The sequence below is a fragment of the Mytilus trossulus genome, chromosome 3, assembly GCF_036588685.1.
Source record: "Mytilus trossulus isolate FHL-02 chromosome 3, PNRI_Mtr1.1.1.hap1, whole genome shotgun sequence".
NCBI classification, from domain to species: Eukaryota; Metazoa; Mollusca; class Bivalvia; order Mytilida; family Mytilidae; genus Mytilus; species Mytilus trossulus.
Genome location: NC_086375.1, coordinates 18,595,142 through 18,617,376, shown reverse-complemented (window position 1 = coordinate 18,617,376; position 22,235 = coordinate 18,595,142). Strand labels below are relative to the sequence as shown.

At 31.3% G+C, this 22,235-nt stretch overlaps 1 protein-coding gene across 17 annotated transcripts in view; it reads right to left on the bottom strand.

The window, feature by feature from the left end:
• Positions 1 to 22,235, bottom strand: part of LOC134710319 (uncharacterized) — a 104,588-nt gene that overhangs the window by 30,252 nt on the left and 52,101 nt on the right. For all 17 annotated transcript variants that reach the window (XM_063570627.1, XM_063570629.1, XM_063570634.1 and 14 more), the window contains 3 exons: positions 11,241 to 11,322; positions 6,765 to 6,916; positions 5,610 to 5,697 (listed from right to left, as the gene is read on the bottom strand). In XM_063570627.1, the coding sequence (XP_063426697.1) occupies positions 5,610 to 5,697; positions 6,765 to 6,916; positions 11,241 to 11,322 (322 nt within the window). The remainder of the gene's footprint in view (positions 1 to 5,609; positions 5,698 to 6,764; positions 6,917 to 11,240; positions 11,323 to 22,235) is intronic.

The following is a 22,235-nucleotide window of genomic DNA, read 5'->3' as shown; positions in this document are numbered from 1 at the left end:
AGCTTCAAGCCAGTAGATGATTGCAGTATTCTAGTTTAAAGCCAGTAGATTATTGCAGTATTCTAGCTTCAAGCTAGTAGATGATTGCAGTATTCTAGCTTCAAGCTTATAGATGATTGCAGTATTCTAGTTTCAAGCCAGTAGATAATTGCAGTATTCTAGCTTCAAGCTAGTAGATGATTGCAGTATTCTAGCTTCAAGCTAGTAGATGATTGCAGTATTCTAGTTTCAAGCCAGAAGATGATTGCAGTATTCTACCTTCAAGACAGAAGATGATTGCAGTTTTCTACCTTCAAGACAGAGGATGATTGCAGTATTCTAGCTTCAAGCTAATAGATGATTGCAGTATTCTAGCTTCAAGCTAGCAGTTGATTGCAGTATTCTAGCTTCAAGCTAGTAGATGATTGCAGTATTCTAGCTTCAAGCTAGTAGATGATTGCAGTATTCTAGCTTCAAGCTAGTAGATGATTGCAGTATTCTAGCTTCTGGCTAGTAGATGATTGGAGTATTCTAGCTTCAAGCTAGTAGATAATTGCAGTATTCTAGCTTCAAGCTAGTAGATAGATGATTGCAGTATTTAAGCTTCAAGCTAGTAGATGATTGCAGTATTCTAGCTTCAAGCTAGTAGATGATTGCAGTATTCTAGCTTCTAGCTAGTAGATGATTGCAGTATTCTAGCTTCAAGCTAGTAGATGATTGCAGTATTCTAGCTTCAAGCTAGTAGATGATTGCAGTATTCTAGCTTCTAGCTAGTAGATGATTGCAGTATTCTAGCTTCAAGCCAGTAGATGATTGCAGTATTCTAGCTTCAAGCTAGTATGTGATTGCAGTATTCTAGTTTCAAGCTAGTAGATAATTGCAGTATTCTAGCTTCAAGCTAGTAGATGGTTGTAGTATTCTAGCTTCTAGCTAGTAGATGATTGCAGTATTCTAGCTTCAAGCTAGTAGATGATTGCAGTATTCTAGCTTCAAGCTAATAGATGATTGCAGTATTCTAGCTTCTAGCTAGTAGATGATTGCAGTATTCTAGCTTCAAGCCAGTAGATGATTGCAGTATTCTAGCTTCAAGATAGTAGATGATTGCAGTATTCTAGCTTCAAGCTAGTAGATGATTGCAGTTTTCTAGCTTCAAGCTAATAGATGATTGCAGTATTCTAGTTTAAAGCCAGTAGATGATTGCAGTATTCTAGCTTCAAGCTAGTAGATGATTGCAGTATTCTAGCTTCAAGCTTATAGATGATTGCAGTATTCTAGTTTCAAGCCAGTAGATAATTGCAGTATTCTAGCTTCAAGCTAGTAGATGATTGCAGTATTCTAGCTTCAAGCTAGTAGATGATTGCAGTATTCTAGTTTCAAGCCAGAAGATGATTGCAGTATTCTACCTTCAAGCCAGAAGATGATTGCAGTATTCTACCTTCAAGCCAGAGGATGATTGCAGTATTCTAGCTTCAAGCTAATAGATGATTGCAGTATTCTAGCTTCAAGCTAGTAGATGATTGCAGTATTCTAGCTTCAAGCTAGTAGATGATTGCAGTATTCTAGCTTCAAGCTAGTAGATGATTGCAGTATTCTAGTTTCAAGCCAGAAGATGATTGCAGTATTCTACCTTCAAGCCAGAAGATGATTGCAGTATTCTACCTTCAAGCCAGAGGATGATTGCAGTATTCTAGCTTCAAGCTAGCAGTTGATTGCAGTATTCTAGCTTCAAGCTAGTAGATGATTGCAGTATTCTAGCTTCAAGCTAGTAGATGATTGCAGTATTCTAGCTTCAAGCTAGTAGATGATTGCAGTATTCTAGCTTCTGGCTAGTAGATGATTGGAGTATTCTAGCTTCAAGCTAGTAGATAATTGCAGTATTCTAGCTTCAAGCTAGTAGATAGATGATTGCAGTATTTTAGCTTCAAGCTAGTAGATGATTGTAGTATTCTATCTTCTAGCTAGTAGATGATTGCAGTTTTCTAGCTTCAAGCCAGTAGATGATTGCAGTATTCAAGCTTCAAGCTAGAAGATGATTGCAGTATTCTACCTTCAAGCTAGTAAATGATTGCAGTATTCTAGTTTCAAGCTAGAAGATGATTGCAGTATGTATTCTAGCTTCAAGCTAGTAGATGATTGCAGTATTATAGCTTCAAGCTAGTAGATGCTTGCAGTGTTCTAGCTGCAAGCTAGTAGATGATTGCAGTATTCTAGCTTCAAGCAAGTAGATGATTGCAGTATTCTAGCTTCTAGCTAGTAGATGATTGCAGTTTTCTAGCTTCAAGCTAGTAGATGATTGCAGTATTCTAGCTTCAAGCTTGTATGTGATTGCAGTATTCTAGTTTCAAGCTAGTAGTTGATTGCAGTATTCTAGCTTCAAGCTAGTAGATGGTTGTAGTATTCTAGCTTCTAGCTAGTAGATGATTGCAGTATTCTAGCTTCAAGCTAGTAGATGATTGCAGTATTCTAGCTTCTAGCTAGTAGATGATTGCAGTATTCTAGCTTCAAGCCAGTAGATGATTGCAGTATTCTAGCTTCAAGCTAGTATGTGATTGCAGTATTCTAGTTTCAAGCTAGTAGATGATTGCAGTATTCTAGCTTCAAGCTAGTAGATGATTGCAGTATTCTAGCTTCAAGCTAGTAGATGATTGCAGTATTCTAGCTTCTAGCTAGTAGATGATTGCAGTATTCTAGCTTCAAGCCAGTAGATGATTGCAGTATTCTAGCTTCAAGATAGTAGATGATTGCAGTATTCTAGCTTCAAGCTAGTAGATGATTGCAGTATTCTAGCTTCAAGCTAATAGATGATTGCAGTATTCTAGCTTCAAGCTAGTAGATGATTGCAGTATTCTAGTTTCAAGCCAGAAGATGATTGCAGTATTCTACCTTCAAGCCAGAAGATGATTGCAGTATTCTACCTTCAAGCCAGAGGATGATTGCAGTATTCTAGCTTCAAGCTAATAGATGATTGCAGTATTCTAGCTTCAAGCTAGCAGTTGATTGCAGTATTCTAGCTTCAAGCTAGTAGATGATTGCAGTATTCTAGCTTCAAGCTAGTAGATGATTGCAGTATTCTAGCTTCAAGCTAGTAGATGATTGCAGTATTCTAGCTTCTAGCTAGTAGATGATTGGAGTATTCTAGCTTCAAGCTAGTAGATAATTGCAGTATTCTAGCTTCAAGCTAGTAGATAGATGATTGCAGTATTTTAGCTTCAAGCTAGTAGATGATTGTAGTATTCTATCTTCTAGCTAGTAGATGATTGCAGTTTTCTAGCTTCAAGCCAGTAGATGATTGCAGTATTCAAGCTTCAAGTTAGAAGATGATTGCAGTATTCTACCTTCAAGCTAGTAAATGATTGCAGTATTCTAGCTTCAAGCTAATAGATGATTGCAGTATTCTAGTTTCAAGCCAGTAGATGATTGCAGTATTCTACCTTCAAGCTAGTAGATGATTGCAGCAATCTAGCTTCAAGCTAGTAGATGATTGCAGCATTCTAGCTTCAAGCTAGTAGATGATTGATTCTAGCTTCAAGCTAGTAGATGATTGCAGTATTCTAGCTTCAAGCTAGTAGATGATTGCAGTATTCTAGCTTCAAGCTAGTAGATGATTGCAGTATGTATTCTAGCTTCAAGCTAGTAGATGATTGCAGTATTCTAGCTTCAAGCCAGTAGATGATTGCAGTATTCTAGCTTCAAGCTAGTACATGATTGCAGTATTCTAGCTTCAAGCTAGTAGATGATTGCAGTATGTATTCTAGCTTCAAGCTAGTAGATGATTGCAGTATGTATTCTAGCTTCAAGCTAGTAGATGATTGCAGTATTCTAGCTTCAAGCTAGTAGATGATTGCAGTATTCTAGCTTCAAGCTAGTAGATGATTGCAGTATTCTAGCTTCAAGCTAGTAGATGATTGCAGTATTCTTGCTCGAAAATCGGCTGATAGGAATGGGAACAAACTAAGTGTTTTTGGTCTCACTTGTTATACTGGTATGCCAACTTTAGAAAGGTTATATGACATTCCTGCTCTACTTCAACTGGATGTATTTCAGATCTTTTCATTTTATTTTAGAGTAAACAGGATTAATCTGTCATAGCCTGACACAATGTACTAAAGTTAATTTTGTTTAAGTGAAGACCATATTTAGTGATGGTGATTAGGTGGATAGTTTGTATCATAGGCAGTCATATTTCATTTCATTTCATTTTCTATATATCAAATATAATTATTTAATTGTATCCAATACATGTTCTTGTAAAATAATGCTTTTTTTTCTACAATATCATTGGCAGATGTGAGGTACCCAGTAGCATATTCCAGTAGTACTGATCTGAACAAAGGTGCAATTTCAGCTTTTGTGTCACTTTTATCATCATATGAAACACAGTAAATTTTAAATATTTCTAAAGTAACTGCAAATTTATTCCTTCTTTTCCACCTGTTTTATGTCATTCTAAGGACCAGTGCAGATTGATGATTACAATAAAATTTGTATGTTCTTAGGTACTATACAATTTGTTATTATATAACAGGTGTACAACAATACTGTTAAAAAAATATATCAGACAATATTTCATACATGTTTACAGCTAATTAACTGTAAATTACATCAAATAAAAAGCACTGAAACATACCATAGGTCAATAGTTGGTCATTAAAATAATGGGATGAAAAAAACAAGGCCATCAAAGCAATCATACAAATGTTTTTCACAAAGGTGAAAAATAAAACACTTACAAATAATTGTTTAACTTGTGCTTTTAATTTATCCTCTTGACAAACATCTAATGATATGGGTGTTGGTAACCAATTACAAACAATTAACACATAGCTGAATATTTTATAAAAAAAAACAAGAGGCAGACTTGTTACTGTATGGCTTACCTGGTAAAAGTTCAAGTTTGTTAATAAGAACTTTTATATGCATATACTGTAGTAACTCATTGTGTTTCGGTCATTTTTGCTATTTACATGTCAAACTCCTATAGAATATTTTTTTAGAAATTCAAAGCAGCCAAACTATAAAACACTGTAAAAATCAATATTTCAGGGGCATTACTCCAAAATAGGTTGTCACTAAATCTTGTCATGCAGATCGATTTTACCATTTATACATTTAGCAAAGCACTTATAGTTTTCAAAATAACTGCTAATCTTGGTTGACAGGTAAAATCATTTAACATAATTATTAAACTAGATACCCCAATGATGATAGTGACCAAGTTTGGTTTGGACCTGTAGTTTCAGAGAACATTTATAAAAATTAACAGATGATGAGGAAGGACGACAGATGACAGACACCAAGTAATTGAGGAAAGATCACTTTGTCCTTAGGGCCAGAAGAGCTAAAAATGGGCTTAACTGTAAAGGTTAATAATTTACAAAGACAAACAAAAGAACACTATAACACATTAGTAAGTTAATAAACAATGTCAGTAACTAGGTTCTTCACTTCAAGACCATCATGTATAATTTGTGAAGTTGATACTGAATATTTATTGACAAGGTCTTGATAAACATTTTTTAGAAATGTCAAATTGCCAAAAAGCAATGCACTGTAATTTTCAGCCATAAAAATTAAATAAATGAAAGATAAGAATTCTGATATCCACTGGTCTTTGTCATTATAAAACCTACCTTTATGTCCCTGACAGGTCCCTTGTGTCCCTGTAGTACTCTGACACTTGTCATTGACATCAGGTCCCATTCTCGTACTGTAGAATCACTGAAAGTAACAAATACTCATAAATTTCGTAATTTGACTAAATGTCCACAAGTACCCTTTACAGACAGAGTTTATTTCAGTGAAACTTCTAAATGTTTTTGTTTTCCTTTCTTCAGGTGAGAAGAATATATTCATATATATATATATTTCTCTAATTCTATGGAAATTTATCCCTTTCCGAACCCATTGTATAAAAAAATTTAATCAACGTGTGGTTGCTGGTGATCTCAAAAGATCATTGGATGATTTTAAGGGTCATGACCTTTTTAGCTAACTGGATGAATCAAAATTTGATAACAGGTGTTAATGAAATTGACAACTTCGTGCAATGTGAAAGGCACTCGAAGGGGATTTTCAGTTAACAAAAAAAGAAAATGTCTTTTTAATCATTAGAGAAACAGATTCTTACATATTTACTCGTGAATTATCGGATTTATCCAATCTCGATAGTTAAATTATAAATTTTAAAGTCCTCGCCGAGGCGGCTCGGTCTTTAAAATTGATAATTTAACTATCTCGATTGGATAAATCCGATAATCCACTGGTATCAATGTAAGAATCTATATTTATAGATATTAAAGTAAAATAGTTCAGAACCCATTATCAGTAGTTATGCTCTAATCAATACAAGAATGCTTTAAAGACTAAAATGGTAATCATTCTACAATTTTGTACTCAACACTTTCAACAGAAAAGTTCATACAAAGTACTGTGTCTTGTCAAACAACTTCAGCAGAGAAGTTCAAAGTATGATGTCAGCACAATGCACTCAGCAGAAAATTTATACAAGAAATGTGGTCTGAGATATGACAAAACTGATAGTATATTACAAAACTGCAGCTGAATGTTATCATTGAAATGTTAAAATTTCAATAGGAATATAAGAAAAAACACTTTAAATTAGACTTACCAAGTCTCATGTACCAGTATCAAATTTATTTTTTATCATTGTACCACACTCCCCCTAGAAATCTGTTATCATCCAAAAAGATAACATATGTTTTAAACATGGTTAATAATTGGAGTTGCAGTTTTTTTTCATTTCTTAAACAATTATGACAATATACCTTGAAGCTGTGAAAAATCTTCCTTTATGAAAACAGACTTTGTGTATTTGTCCATCATGTGCTTGTACAGCTGCCTCTGTCTCACCTGTTTCTTTGTTCCAAAAGTATACATGGCCTCCAGAGTCACCACTAATGATTAAGTCACCTTGCATCTAAACATAAAAAAGATGACTTATTACCTTGTTCATTTACATTTAAAAAGTTCATTGATATATATATATATATATACATAGAAACACATTATAACATTTCAGAACAATTAAACTATTGCTATAAAAATAAGGAGATGTGTTATGATTACCAATGAAACAATTAGCCCCCAAAGCTCAAATGAAGTGGACGTAAGCAATAATGGGTAACCATTTGACCTTAAACAATGAGAAAAACACATACTGTATGGTTAGCTGATGTTGTTGTTTATAAAACAAAAGTGCACTCACCTTCTTTTCTTATCATTGATATTATGTTGATAGTCCTAAATGTAAAGCTTTATTACAACTGTCACAAAAACTTAACATTAACCAAGAAAACTAAACATTGACCAATGAACCATGAAAATGAGGTCAAGGTTAGATGAACCATGCCAGGCAGACATGTACAGCTAACATTTTTTCCATACAACAAATACAGTTGACTGATTGTTTATAGTTTAAGAATATATGTCTCGTCTTTTTGTAATTTTAATTATGCAAATGTTGAAATCAAAATAGCAATACTGTAACATCTTTAAACAAATTATGCAAATATTCAAAGTCAATGAACCATGACTGAGTTCTATGGCTAAACAATATCCATTTAAATGAACTGTGCCAATGATAATACAACTGCATACCAAATACCATTGACTTATTAGAAGTTGTTCCCAAATCTGAATACAAACATTAACTTGTAAACTATGAAAAAGTTTTAAAGTCAATGAACCATGAAGAGGGGATGAGGCTATATAATCTCAATGGAAACAATACTTGCAAAAAATGCCAATAAATTTGCATACCATATATCATTGACTTTACATAAGCAGTTAATCTTAAACTGACCTAATCACAAACTAATACATGATATTAAACTTAGAAATATTTTGAAAGTCAATAGAATGACAAAGGAGGCGGAGTCAAATTATCTCCATGGAAATGAGATATGCCAATGCTTATACAACTGCATACCAAATATCAAAGACCTACCACTTGTGGTTCCCAATAAACTGACCTAATCACAAACTAACACATTGTTTATGCCATCACTGCCAGTGCCCACTGGAAACAGCATACCTATGTCTCGCTTTTTGACTCCGTCAAGGCAAGACAAAAACAAACCAAAACACAAAAACATAAGTCTGAGCAATGAACCCTTAAATTGAACTCAAGGTCAAATAACACCTGTGCGACTGACAAATAGATAAGAAAATATTTCCATACACCAAATATAGTTGACATATTGCTTATAGTATTAGAAAAAAGACCAACACTCAAAAACTTAACTTTGACCACTGAAGTTACCATAAATGAGGTCAAGGTCAGCTAAACATGTACACCTTACAATCATTTGATACACTAAATATAGTAGACCTTTTGCATACAGAATAAGAAAAACAAACCAAAAAACAAAACTTAACTATAACCACTGAACCATGCAAATGAGGTCAAGGTCAGATGACACCTGCCAGTTACACCTTACAGTCTTCCATACACTGAATATCTATTGCTTATAGTATCTGAGATATGAACTTGACTGTCTTAAGATATTACTTTCATACCTAAACAATAGAGCACATGCTGAAATGTCTCACCTACTTTACTAACTTAACATTGAGCTATGAACTGTAAAAATGAGGTCATGGGAAAATTAAACATGTGAGACTGACATGTACATTGGAAAAATATTTGCATACACCAAATTCACTGACCTTTTGCATACAGTATTAGAAAAACAGACTAAATCTCAAAAACTTAACCTAAACCACTGAACATTGAAAATGAGGTCAAGGTCAGATGATACCTGCCAGTTGGACATTTACTCCTTACAATTAATAATTTCATGCACCAAATAAAGTAGATTTTTTATATAGTATCTGAGATATGGATTTGACCACAAAAACTTAACCATGTTCACTGTTTAATGAAATGAGGTTGAGGTCAAGTGAAAACTGTCTGACAGGCATTTGTTCGGTGTGAGCCAAGGCTCCGTGTTGAAGGCCGTACATTGACCTATAATGGTTTACTTTTTTAAATTGTTATTTAGATGGAGAGTTGTGTCATTGGCACTCACACCACATCTTCCTATATCTAATTACAATCTGTCAGAGATGAAACAGGAGTAGACTATTTGTATTAAGCTTTATATTTCAGAAGTTAGAAGACCTGATGAACATATTGCAAGATATGCACATACCAAATATAGTTATCCTATTACTCATAATAAGTGAGAAATTAAGAATACTAAAAACCTTTTCAGTCACTGAACTATGAAAATGAAGTCAAGAGCAATGGACATATGACAGACAGAAACTTCATAAAATAAGGCATATATATACAAAGTTTGAAGGATGCAGGTCTTCTTCTAAAATATAAAGCTTTTAAGAATATTTTTAAACGCTGTCCCTGCCACCAAATCATTGTCCTTAATTTGAGCTTTCTGTAACAGAAGTCCCAGGCTCAACAAAAATCAACGGACAAACACACTGATAAGACTAAACCGTAAAGCCCATTTCACCTAAGGCATGGTTATAAAAAGATGTTTTGCTATTTTAAAAAAAGATATCTATGGTAATCTCTGTTACAGATATTTTTTGTGTTGCTAAACTAATTCATTAGATGCAAATGTTATAAATAAATAAATTTGAGGAAAAGTAAAAAAAATCCTCTTTTAATTGATGTAATCACTGTTTTTCATTCTGAGATTTATAAAGATAATATAGTCATCAATGTATTTAACACCTACACTTAAGACATCAAAGAAACTTAAAATGGAAACATGTTGTAACTGTCAATGGCTTATTTACATACAACATGCAATGTCACAAAGGTAAAATTACATAAACACATCTATAAATTACAAATTGTCATCAAAATGTTCAAGTATGGCAATTATTAGAGTATTTATAAAGACAAATTTACCCAAAAATATTGATAACTTGATTGTGTTTTATTTGATTTATTCCTGTTGGTAGAAGTTCAAATTGTTCCAATACACCATTTGACAGTTTAGTTCAATGACTATAAAAAGATCAATCACTGTATTGTACTGTAGTAACAAATATTGTTCTAGACAGAAATGTAATTGTTATAATTAGCAGCAATCACATGTTATATGATACATTTTCAAAGATCTGTCACTTACAACATGAATGTAGTTTCATTATTTAAGCTTCTAGTTATCTATTTAAGGATTTAATTGAGAAAGTTAAATTGTTTTAATGGTTTACACCTGCAAGAATTTGGATAATTATGTAAATTTATATGTCAAGTAAAGTACTCACTCAGTTGAAAAAGCCTCAAGCTGCAATCATATTTCTTACTTTATATATAAAAGAGTTAATCTCTTCTGAATTATGTACCTTTCCTACCCCAAAAAATCAAAAATATTTATGGCCTTGTTCTGCTAATTGTTTTTAAAACTATAATTATTAAAGTGAATATAATTTTGAGTGTTTACAACATAAAATAATTGTAACATGATTGTAAGTACGGTTGATCACTTTGCACTTTAATGACTTGACTTATTTGCAGTTGCTTTAAATTCTAACCAGATGAACAGTTTGATTTGAAAAAAAACCAAAATGTTTTGTCAGAATATTTAGTGAACAGGAATAAATTGAGAGGAACACTTATAATAAAGTGAATTATAATAATAAAAAAAATTGTTAGACATGTATAATAAAAGTGGAAACAAGCTTAGGTTTTTGCCTCAAGGAGGTTGAAAAAAGCAAAAGGGGTGTGGTGTCTCCTGTGACAATGTATTTGTTTGTGATTTACCTGTAGGTCATTTTATAGGAACCACAAATGGCAGGTCAATAATAGTTGTATAAGCATTGGCACATCATTTCTATGAATATTATTTGGCCCCACCCCCTTTCATGGTCTATTGACTTGAAATTTTAGTTTACATGTTAAGGTTTGGATTAGATCAGTTAAAGATGAACCACACCCTTTAAGTCAATGATATTTGGTACACAGTTGTATTAACAGGTCTTATTATCATGGAGATGATATGGACCAGCCCCTCATCATGGTTCTTTAAAAACTTTTGCATAGTTTACAAGTTAAGGTTAGTTTATAGGGAACCACTATTGATAAGTCAATGGTAATTGGTTTGAAAGTTTTATAAACATTTGCATTTTTCATTTCTCTGTTTTAACTATTCATTGCTTTGTGTTTTGTTCTTCATTTCATATTTTTTCCTGAATAAAATATAAGTATACAGTAGATTCATTTGTTTGACCACTATAAGTGTACAGTTCATAACATTATATATACTTACTACTACAGAAAGAATTTGGTCTTGGCAGCCACTAAATATGCGTAAGCATTCAGATGTTTGTATGTTTACAAGCCTAAGTGTCCTGTAAATAAACAAGCAATAACAGATTATATGTGTACTCATTATATTCATCAATATAGCATGCTCTTATTTTGGCTGATGATAAGAAATATGTTTATATATATTATCATTTAAGGTGACTTGATTGTAATAATTTGTCTCTACCTACTGCAGTTCATTCAAAATTCTGACCCAAAAGAAATTTATTACATCAAATGAAATCTAACTAATTTCTATTTTTATTTAAATATTCGTTATTTCTATTAAATTAATTTTTTTAATCTTTATCGTTTATATTAGATTTGACTTTAAGGTTACTATGACAGGATACTGTAAATTCTACATATATATTTATTGTAATAAATCATCTGAAAGTTAAGGTAGTAACTTTTGAATTGCTATAAAAATGTCAAAATTTTGTTTTTGAATAATCTCTTTTGACACATCATTTGTCTTTCCATTAAACAAAGACACATTAAACAAAGGTGTCTTTGTTAATTAAAATGGAAAATAACTATTGAAAAATATGTTTAGCTAAAATATGTTTTCTTTAAGTTTCAAATTCAAAGGGAGATAAGACAATCTAATTCAATATTTTCAAAAAGTGGTGGTGGTGGTGGAAAGGGGGGGGATATAAATATAGAATAACCATACTTTGTCTTGAAATATTTATGATATTTGTACAAGGCTTAGAAAAAGGTAGATAGCAAGGCTGTGCCGAGCATTTCTACCTGTTTCGAGCCGAGTACAAATAACATTGATATTTCGAGACAATGTATGGCTATTCTTTATATACTGCAACTCTTATTTAACTGTTCTAAATGAAGTATTTAGGGTAAAAACTATTATTTCTTATTTTTTATCAGAAGACGTAAAATTTCCACAAAACTGTATGTTTTATTGACATCATAAATAAACCTCTACGTAAACACATGGTCAACGTCATAAACAAAGTGATATATGGTCAGTGGCTGTATATCACATATGAATATACATCAATGCAATTTGACTGCTCAGCTGTAGTATATCATGTTTTAATTAAACTGGTTTGATTCATACAATAGAAAAGATTATTTCTAAAGTGTGCAAGCAGCATTTGGTCATTTTTATGGCTATTCAAAAGTTACTACCCTATCTTTCAAATGCAGTGTAGGATCCAAAAAGGGGAGGTTCTAGGTAATGGAACTCCACTTTTTAATTCTTGATCAATGCATTTGAATGGGGTCATAAAGTTGGAAACCTCCCTCCTTATCCTGGGTTGGGCACCCCTTGGAATCACCTCTGAAATGACTTCTTAAAATAAGCATGTGAAGAAAAATTAATCCATCCTTTCAAAGCACATATATGAAGTGGAGTTAAAGTCTAATAGGATTGTTAGTATTCTTTATTCTATCACTTGCACTTAGAAGACTTGACTATGGTTCTTGTACAACAGTTTGTTAAAATCTATAATCAGTTGAACAGACAAACTGTAATTGGGTTGAAATTGTGAATGAACTGCAATAGGTTGAGAGAAAAATTAATGATAAAGTTGTACAACTAGGATTTTCATAAAGAGCATTTTCAATTTCATAATTTAAAAAAATCTGTTTACAAAAAAAAACAGACAATATTCATGTTTTTACATAAATAAGGCCGTTAGTTTTCTCGTTTGAATTGTTTTACATTGTCTTATCGGGGCCTTTTATAGCTGACTATGCGGTATGGGCTTTTCTCATTGTTGAAGGCCGTACAGTGACCTATAGTTGTTTTAATGTTTGTGTCATTTTGGTCTTAGTGGATAGTTGTCTCATTGGCAATCATACCACATCTTCTTTTTTATATAATCTGCTATCTTTATATATGTTACAGTAAATAGGTGAAATTAGGAATTACATGTAATTACTAAAATTTAGGAATTACAGGTAATCCCGATGCTCTTAGTTAATACAAGTTATTCCTGAAACGACCCAGTTATTACCAGTAATTACTAATTTTAAAATGAATTTTTACACCTATTTACTGACTGCTAAAACAATGTTGTATTATGGTCAGGTGATCAAAAGTTATGGTTATACTAACTAAAAGATCAGTTAGTACAGTACAGTAAATTTGGAATGGACGATTTCTATAAAAAATATCTTGAATAAATATGGACTTTTAGATATTTGGTTAAATCCAAGTAACTTTAGTTTTAATCCAAAATGGTTCAAGTTGAGCATTATAGCAGATAATTTTTGACCAATTTCAGCAGACATGGAAATCAGAAATGGAAAATTCTCCTAAAGCATTATGTTTTAATTTTTTAAAGAAAACTTTGAATTTTAAGAATATTTAGACTTACTACCTTATACAGATAAGATAACGTTATGTAGGTTAAGAACTGGAATGAACTGTTGTGTGCATTAGCTTCGAGATATATAAATAAAAAAAAAAAATTGTTGTTAAATCATTAATAAAAATGATATAGTGAAATTATAATTCGCGGTTAGCAGCCAATCTGGTAATATTTTGTTAAAATAGCTGAGAAACCAGGTTGATGAGTGCACTTGCGAGTGAATATTTGGACCTCATTGAATACGTATTCAAGTGACCTTCAATTCAACCTCTATCTGGAGATGGGTTATCAATGTATTAAGCTATCAAAGTTGTAATGGTTTTGAAGAACAAATAGCCTACTTTTGCTGTTAATCGCAGGCTTGACAAAAATGAGGAAAAAATATTAAAATTTTCCTTTAGATACTATCTTTTGACTTGTACTGTAAGAAGCTTCTGTCAAAATTTGGAAAAAAATCCAGGATGGTTTATAAAACCTAATGTTTTAAAACTTTAACTGCATAGTGTATGAAATGTTAACTGGGAAAAAAACTCTAGTCCATTTATAAGTCATATATGAAAAAAAAGGATTCTTTTTACAAACTTTACTTTTGGATATGATCATAAAAATTTTGCTTCTGTCCATGTTTGGTAGAAATCCAGGATATTTGGATAAAGTTATTTTAAAGTTTTAAACCACAGTGCATGATGGAGATTTTAGTTTCACCAAATTATGAAAATCAGTTTTAGATATATATCATTGTCTAGCATGCATATATTTACAGAGTTACAAAACCTATAAAACAACCATTTTCCAGTTTCAATTCACAAACACTAAAGAGTACCGGTATGTACTTTTGATGTGCCTTATATTCCTACATCCTTAAGTAAGCTCCCTTAAAATCCCTATCCCTTTACTTTCTTATTTGGTATCTTGAATTATGTTTTTAATTTTAAAACAAAAACATCAAGTTAGTAAATAGCTGAAAAAATGACAAAAAAAATCAGTGATTACCAGTAATCACTGAAACAACTAGTAAATACATGTAATTACTAAATTGGCTAGTAATTACAGGTATTTACTGAAACGTTTAGTAATTACGTGTAATTCCTAATTTCACCTATTTACTGTAACATATACATCAAACAGATACATGTAATAATATTAATCGGTAGCAAAATTAAATTTTCATTTTCAAGAACAGACATAAAATACTGTAAAATAATTTTATTCTGTTTTACAGTTTTGTTGTTTTGACCATCTTTAAAGATTTCTTGTCAATACTTTCCATATCTGACATAAACTTAAGACAATTAATAGAATTCTCTACAAACATTTGTGAGATATTTATGTTGATATTTCACCAACATTGAATAAGAATTACAACTGTTTTATGACAATTTGTCTATCTTCTCCATAAAAATAAACATTTGTAGCCATTTTATTACAATATTGGTTAACTTTCTTCCAGGACAGTAGGTAAAAAAAAAGAAAAAAAAAAGAAACCAGCCATACAGATAAATTCAACAAGTTTTGTTTTGGCAATAATTTTTAGTAGGAATAATTCTTTTGTATATCTGATGAGTTAATCATCCATTTTCAAAAGGTTTTTAGTTTGCTCTTATGTTGTACTTTTACACTACTGTCCCAGGCACCTTCTTTTTTATATTTAACTAAGAATTTAACTTCCTTTTGATGCATAACATATGTAATGTAAAGGCCAAATAACATTTGTCAGACATATACTTGTTACAACTTGTACATTATAATACCAACTGATAGCTATTGACCAATTTTGCAACTTTATGTAATTGTTGAATTATTTTTGTAAGTTTAACAAACAATCTTTTAATAAAAATATTTTCTGTACTACTTTTTCACTTAATTGTCTGTAGATATAATTCTCCAATACCTTGGTCAGACATGGTTTTGATAGTATCAATGTTGAGACAGAATAATTGGTATTGACAGTGTGCCTTTCTGTTCATTAATGTGTTACAGTCTTGTTGATTTTTCAAAAGATCTGTTAATCAAATACATCTCTGTGGTAATAGGTAGACATACAGCAATGATGTCATTAACAAATTAAACAAGTTTTGTCTTATAAATATTACTGCCATTTGCCAAGATGTGAGGTTCCAATATTAAAACAATGTTATATTTTTCCAAGCCTCAATTAACTACAAGAATTCTTATATGAATATTCAGTTCAAATATTTCTATTTAATATTTGCACTCAAAATTGATTTTTACTTTAAACTTGATTTTTCTGTTATGTTTTTTCTGCAATGTCATATTTGAGGCATTTGGCTTCAAACTATACACTGATTTCACCTCCTTTCTGTTTGACTATACCATGTTATAGGCCTTGATCCTAAGCAGTTATGTCATATCTTAATGTTTATGTCATTTTGATAACCATTTATTCACTTCTATTTTAGACCCAGGTTTAGAACTTGATATATTGTACAGACACTTGTCCTTTGTTTAACACTGTGTACAGCCCTCTAGAAATTGTTTGGTTATTTTTGTTGGTGTCAAATGGAGATATACTTGAAATCTCTTTTATTTATATCATAGTGAAATATTACACATGTAACTGTAAACATTTGTTTTTATCAATGCGACCCAAAAAAAAAAGATTTTTGCTTCACTTAAATATCACAACAATTTTTTTTAGTTTGTTTGGGCATGTTCCCTTTTTTTATGATAATGATAAGATATTTTCCCTTTTTAGAATTTCTCTACCTCCCTTTAACAGTTTCTGTAAAAACAAATCAAAAGTTAAAATAGTCTTTTCATATAAGGGATGAATGGTAGATTAAAATCATATTGACCTCCTTATAAATTTCATTTTTCTGGTCACTTTTACCACTTAGATGCTTTTACTACTTTAATTGTCTCTATGTACTTTAATTTCTGGAAAAATGCGAAAATTTGCTGGTCTATTTAACTGTTAAAAGATTATCTCTGTCTATCAAATTTTCTGCAAATAAATGTAAAATAATAAAATCAATTGATGATAAAGGTCATGCAGATCATTTACCATTCAATTTTCTTTTCTTTAATTTTTAAATTTTCCCTAATTACTATTCAAAGTTTCTGTTTGTTTTTATGTATTTCAAATATTTTGCACATGATAAAAAACAGATAACAAAAGCTTAAATTATATGACCTGAAATATGTCATGTTTTTATTAATTTGATCAAAACTCTTGTTATTCATTTGACTTGTTTTATACTGGGTTCTCAAACCTCAAACGCAGGTTCTTAGACAAAATATTCAATAGGTGATTTGTCATAGAAATTATTTTTGTAAAGTCAATATTTCTTTGAATTAAAAAATAATCAGCTAATAAGGGGAAACAGCAACATGTCAAACATTCCACTTGGAAAAAACACACAAGGGCTGACTATAGTTAGGCCAATTTTACATGATATACAACTACTTAACTATGGTGAAAGACTAGAGGGAGAAAGAGAAGATTAGGCTTTAGGTCTTGAGAATACTTTTCAAAAGGAGATTCACATTTTTAAAACAATTTTTTGATGAAGGCTTAACCAACCAAGATATGTAAATTAACACTGATGCTGTTTAAATCTTCCCAGCAATGTCTCCTCCATCTGATGATGATTTGTATGTATAGGATATATAGATTTCACAACTGCAACGGGTGTGTCACAATATTTCTCCACTCCAGACAATTAAATCTTAATATATTTAAGGCACAAGGCTTAACAAGATTTTTAAATTATTAAAATTTAACTGTTGAGATCTATAGAGTAGAGAAATATTGTAATACACGAGTTACAGTGGTGGAATCTGTTTCTCTAATGATTTTTGTTCTTCCTTTTTAAAGATTAGAAGAAAGTTCTGTACATTTTATGTTATGTCAACAGGCATTGTAGCCTTTTTTCATGACGTAACAATATGAAAATTTACAAGAAACCAAGAAAATTTAACGTCACAATTAAATATTGACCAATCCTTTGCAAAGAACAGATTTTTCACTAGTGTCTCTGGAGAAATATTTTTCTCACACCGATCAAGATATTTAAAAAAGCACAAGAATTAAAGAAAAAGTCTTCTCATATTGGAGGGGCGTAAGTCAAAAATGTGCGAGACTTCATCTGATTATAACATAGAAATTATAAATAATCATATATAAGTCTCCGTGTTGAAGATGGTACCCTGACCTTTAATGGTTAACTTTTATAAATTGAGACTTGGATGGACAGTTGTCTCCTTGGCACTCATACCACATCTTCCTATATCTATTTTCTTTTTTTCTTAAATGAGCAATTAGCTTTGATAAAACAAGAAAAGTGTCAGTATTCTATTTCAATTTCTATAATTTTGTATATCTAACATTTTCAGAAGATGTTTCATAGTTATAGATTTGGAATAAAATCATAACTGATTTGTCATCAATGGGTTATTAGTACCTTATCTGATTAAATAAGGCTTTTGCATGCATGGCAAAATGAATTGCTGTGCTACTGATATATTGTCTTTTTCTAATTTTATTGCCAAATACAGTAATTTTTGTTGATAAATGATAATACTTCTAGGTTTATATCCCCTACTAGCTACAAATAATGAAATAATTTATTTAAGTGACAAACTCCAGATGTTATGTTAGTGGTCTGTGGTTTACACAACAGGAACTATAATATGATGTCAATATAACCTCATGTGATAACCAATCAGAAGTCAACTTGACTGGTAGAGACTGCTCTACATGTCACATATCTATTGTATTTAAATCTATATTCTAACATTCTTTATATGTCACTTTGTTAACACTAGGTCCCAAATATGACATGAATTTTTGTGAACTACCAGACTTATGGTTGCTTTTACATGGTTTTATTTTTATGAATTCAACTTTAAAAATTCATGAAAACAAAAACAATAACCTGCAACAGGTGGTCAAAATTCAAAAGTTTCTTATAATATCATTTGTAAAAAACATTGCTAAGAAGTATCTAAATTGGAAGGAAGATGCTTAGAGATTTTTCAGGATTCTAAAATGAAAATAGCACTATGAATTTGGTGAGTCCAAAGCTCTTTTCAGGATTTACCTCCATAAAAACCATGAATGTATTAGTACTTGAATAAGTGATGAGCTATTAGATGAACAAGAATCTAAAAAGAATAGCTAAATCCATCAAGGTTAAGTTTGCCTGAGGGAGCTAATTTGGAACCTAAGTTTCTTTATAATTTCTAAATTTAAGAAAGGTGTGACCCCTATGTCATAAATCATGTCAGTACCAAAGTACTGAATATTGAACTGATGAACTAGCCTAAAGGCTAGCCGTCCAACAATACCAGTATCAACCCACTGAAATGAAATAACCTGCACACTTTATCAATTTTTCAGACTTTGTCAGAAGTTGATCCAGAAAAGGAGGGACCCATTGGATGCCAAAGAGGGGCCCGCTCAAGTCATGCCTCAGTGATTCCTTTAATAATAAACTAAATTTTTTCCCCAAAAAAGGGGCACAGGCACCCTAAGCCTCTGTATGTGTGAATGAAGAACAGTGTTGTATTAATCTTCCTCTAGGTCCATGATTGATCAGAATGGTATTCAGAATAAAAAATCAAGCTTCTTCAAACTCACAGACTTAGTGTTAACTGACTTGAGATACAATTTATATGAACTATGTACTTAGACTGCTCAGCCATTGAGACCTCATAAACTACTAAAGGTTCATAGCACTCAGCTTGTTTATACTATACTTTGAATAGAGGACAGACTAATGTATCTTTATGTGATCTTAATAATCATTTGTAATAACAAAAGCAACACTCAATACTAGTATGAAAATGTTCTTTGTTCTTTTTCTAGAAACAACTTTTAATATCTGTTAAAAAATGTTGGGAAAACCAACCCTGGTGCTTATATTAACAAATATATCCTGAATGCCAAGATATAAATATCCCATCAAAAACAACAACAAAAATATGAAAAGACAGATAAGCTAAGAAAAGAACTTGAGACTTTCAATATGTTTTGCCCCTGTCCCAAGTCAGATTCCTCTTGCCTTTGTTATTCTTTTATGTTTTTTTAATTTTAGTTCATTTAAATTTTTATTTAATTTTAGTTCATTTATATGTTTTTTTAATTTAAGTTCATTTATATGTTTTTTTAATTTTAGTTCATTTATATGTTTTGAAGCTTAGTGTGACATCTATTTCACTAAACAAGTACACAATTTTATTTAGGGGCCAGCTGAGGACCACTTCCCGGTGGGGGATTTTCTCATTGGGTTGAAGACCATTTGGTGCCCTTGGGCTGTTGTCTGCTCTTTGGTCCCTTTGATATATTCCCCATTTCCATTTTCAATTTTATATCATTCCAATAAACTTGTCTCCTATAAAATTTTGTTTTATTTCTCTGTAATGTTTTGCAAATGGCTACAGATTGAGAGATACCCTTGCCAATTGCAAGAATATCATTTAGATCAAAATTGGTGCCATTTGTTCATTAATTTCCAAGGAGGGTGACTTTAAGCAAGGATCTCAGAGGGCCATTTACAGACACCTAGTACACCTGGTTAGTTAAAATGATCTATTATGCTGAATGGCATAACTTCAATATTTACACCAAGAAGTCATTAAATAAGATAGAAAACTCTTGCAATCATCATGCTTTTCAATAACATATGATCAATCGCTCCCTCCTAAATTATTGGACTCTCAATGTGTACCTAATACATAAGCAGGTTTAACAGTCAGTGTTCTTGTAAATGATACCATTAAATAAGTATTGTTTAACCTTTATGTTTTTGTAATCTGCTACATCTGTTTTTTAGACTTATTGTAGTATTTCATCTAAACTGATTTTTAAGTAGTTCTGCATAATTTGGTTTTGATTGTAGATTTTTTTTTGTTAGTCTCCCTTCCTTTTACTTACTATCTTCAAGATTTTATGTTGTATTGCAAAGACTATTCAAATAACTTCTTTTATCCTGATTTAGAGTGAATTCTCGCAATTTGATTGGCCGATATTGTCCAATAAATTTCAGTACAATTTATTTATTACGTCAATTGGAATTATCCCCCTGCATTTCCATTGCTGCTTGAATTAGTGTAATTGTGATGCTGATATTACCCCTTCTCGTGTCTTATTTTTTTCAAACTAATGTTACAACTTACAACAAGAACGTGTCCTTAGTACATGGATGCCCCACTCGCACTATCATTTTCTATGTTCAGTGGACCGTGAAATTGGGTCTAATTTGGCATTAAAATTAGAAAAATGTACGAAGTTTCAAGTTGATCGGACATCAATTTCATCAAAAACTACCTTGATTAAAAACTTTAACCTAAGGCGGGACAGATGAATGGACAAACAAAAGAACAGATAAATGGGCGCACAGACCAGAAAACATAATGCCCCTCTGCTATCTTAGGTGGGGCATAAAAAGGCATCTATAAGCCAATAGAACCTATTACCATTCTCTGTAAAGACAGTAGGAATTGTCAGATTTAAGTTTAATAGAATTATTTGACAAAGATTCATCAATGAATTATTAAGGTTATTAAGAATGAAGGTGGAGGTCATGTATGGCCATAATAAATATAAGACTCATGTTCTAATACATATGAATTCAAATTTTAAATAAAAACAAGAGATTCAGACCAAAACATACCAATCATATCAATTTTACATCAACTTTAGGATAAGTGCTTATCTGGAGAATATGTTTAAAAGTGACATATAATTTGAGTCCAAATTATGTGCTGGTCAACTGCACAACCTTCAACAGAGAGTAAAATCCATACTGTAGGAGTCAATAAAAGCCAAAACAATAAATAATAGTAGAAAATCACCAATTCAGAAAATACTATCAGAAATTCTTTCTCTAAATTGTTCTATGTTATGAAAATCTAAATATTCTAAATTAGTAAAATGTAGATCACCTAACAGATGAGAAAGATGATCAGTTACTACAGAGAAATAAACTGTATCTAGGGAGATAACTAGAAAGCAGTCATGCTATAAATTCTTGCAAAAATTTCTTAAAAGAAGCAGTTTCAATCACTTTCAAATAAACTTAATGCGTACTGAAAATTAATTGTAGACAATTAAATTAAAACTTCATTCTAAATGAACCATATCGTTTTTAACTTTTAAATATTTTTCATTTAATTGCATTTGGTTATAGATGCACAATATAATTTGAGATAATGTCTTTTTAATCACATATACTTTTGAGTTGCTCAAGTAGCTCTATTTGTATCTTCAACAATGTACACTGTTCAATAGAGTTTTTGCACATATTTTATCTACCATGGGGCAATAAAAAAGTTATATAGATTTTTTTTAAAACAATTTATAAATAAAAAGTGTGCACAGGGGACAAAAAAGTTTTTTTTTTATTGTGTACTTTATAAAAGAGCATAATTTAAAGTATGTTATAGTTTAAAAAACAAGAATGAGTCCCCACTACATGGATGCACCATCCACACTATCATTTTCTATGTTCAAGGCCCGTGAAAATGGAATAAAATCTCTTATTTGGCATAAAAATTAAAAAGATCATTTCATAAAGAACGTGTGTACTTCAAGTTTCAAGTTGATTGGAGTTCAACTTCATCAAAAACTACCTCAACCAATAACTTTAACCTGA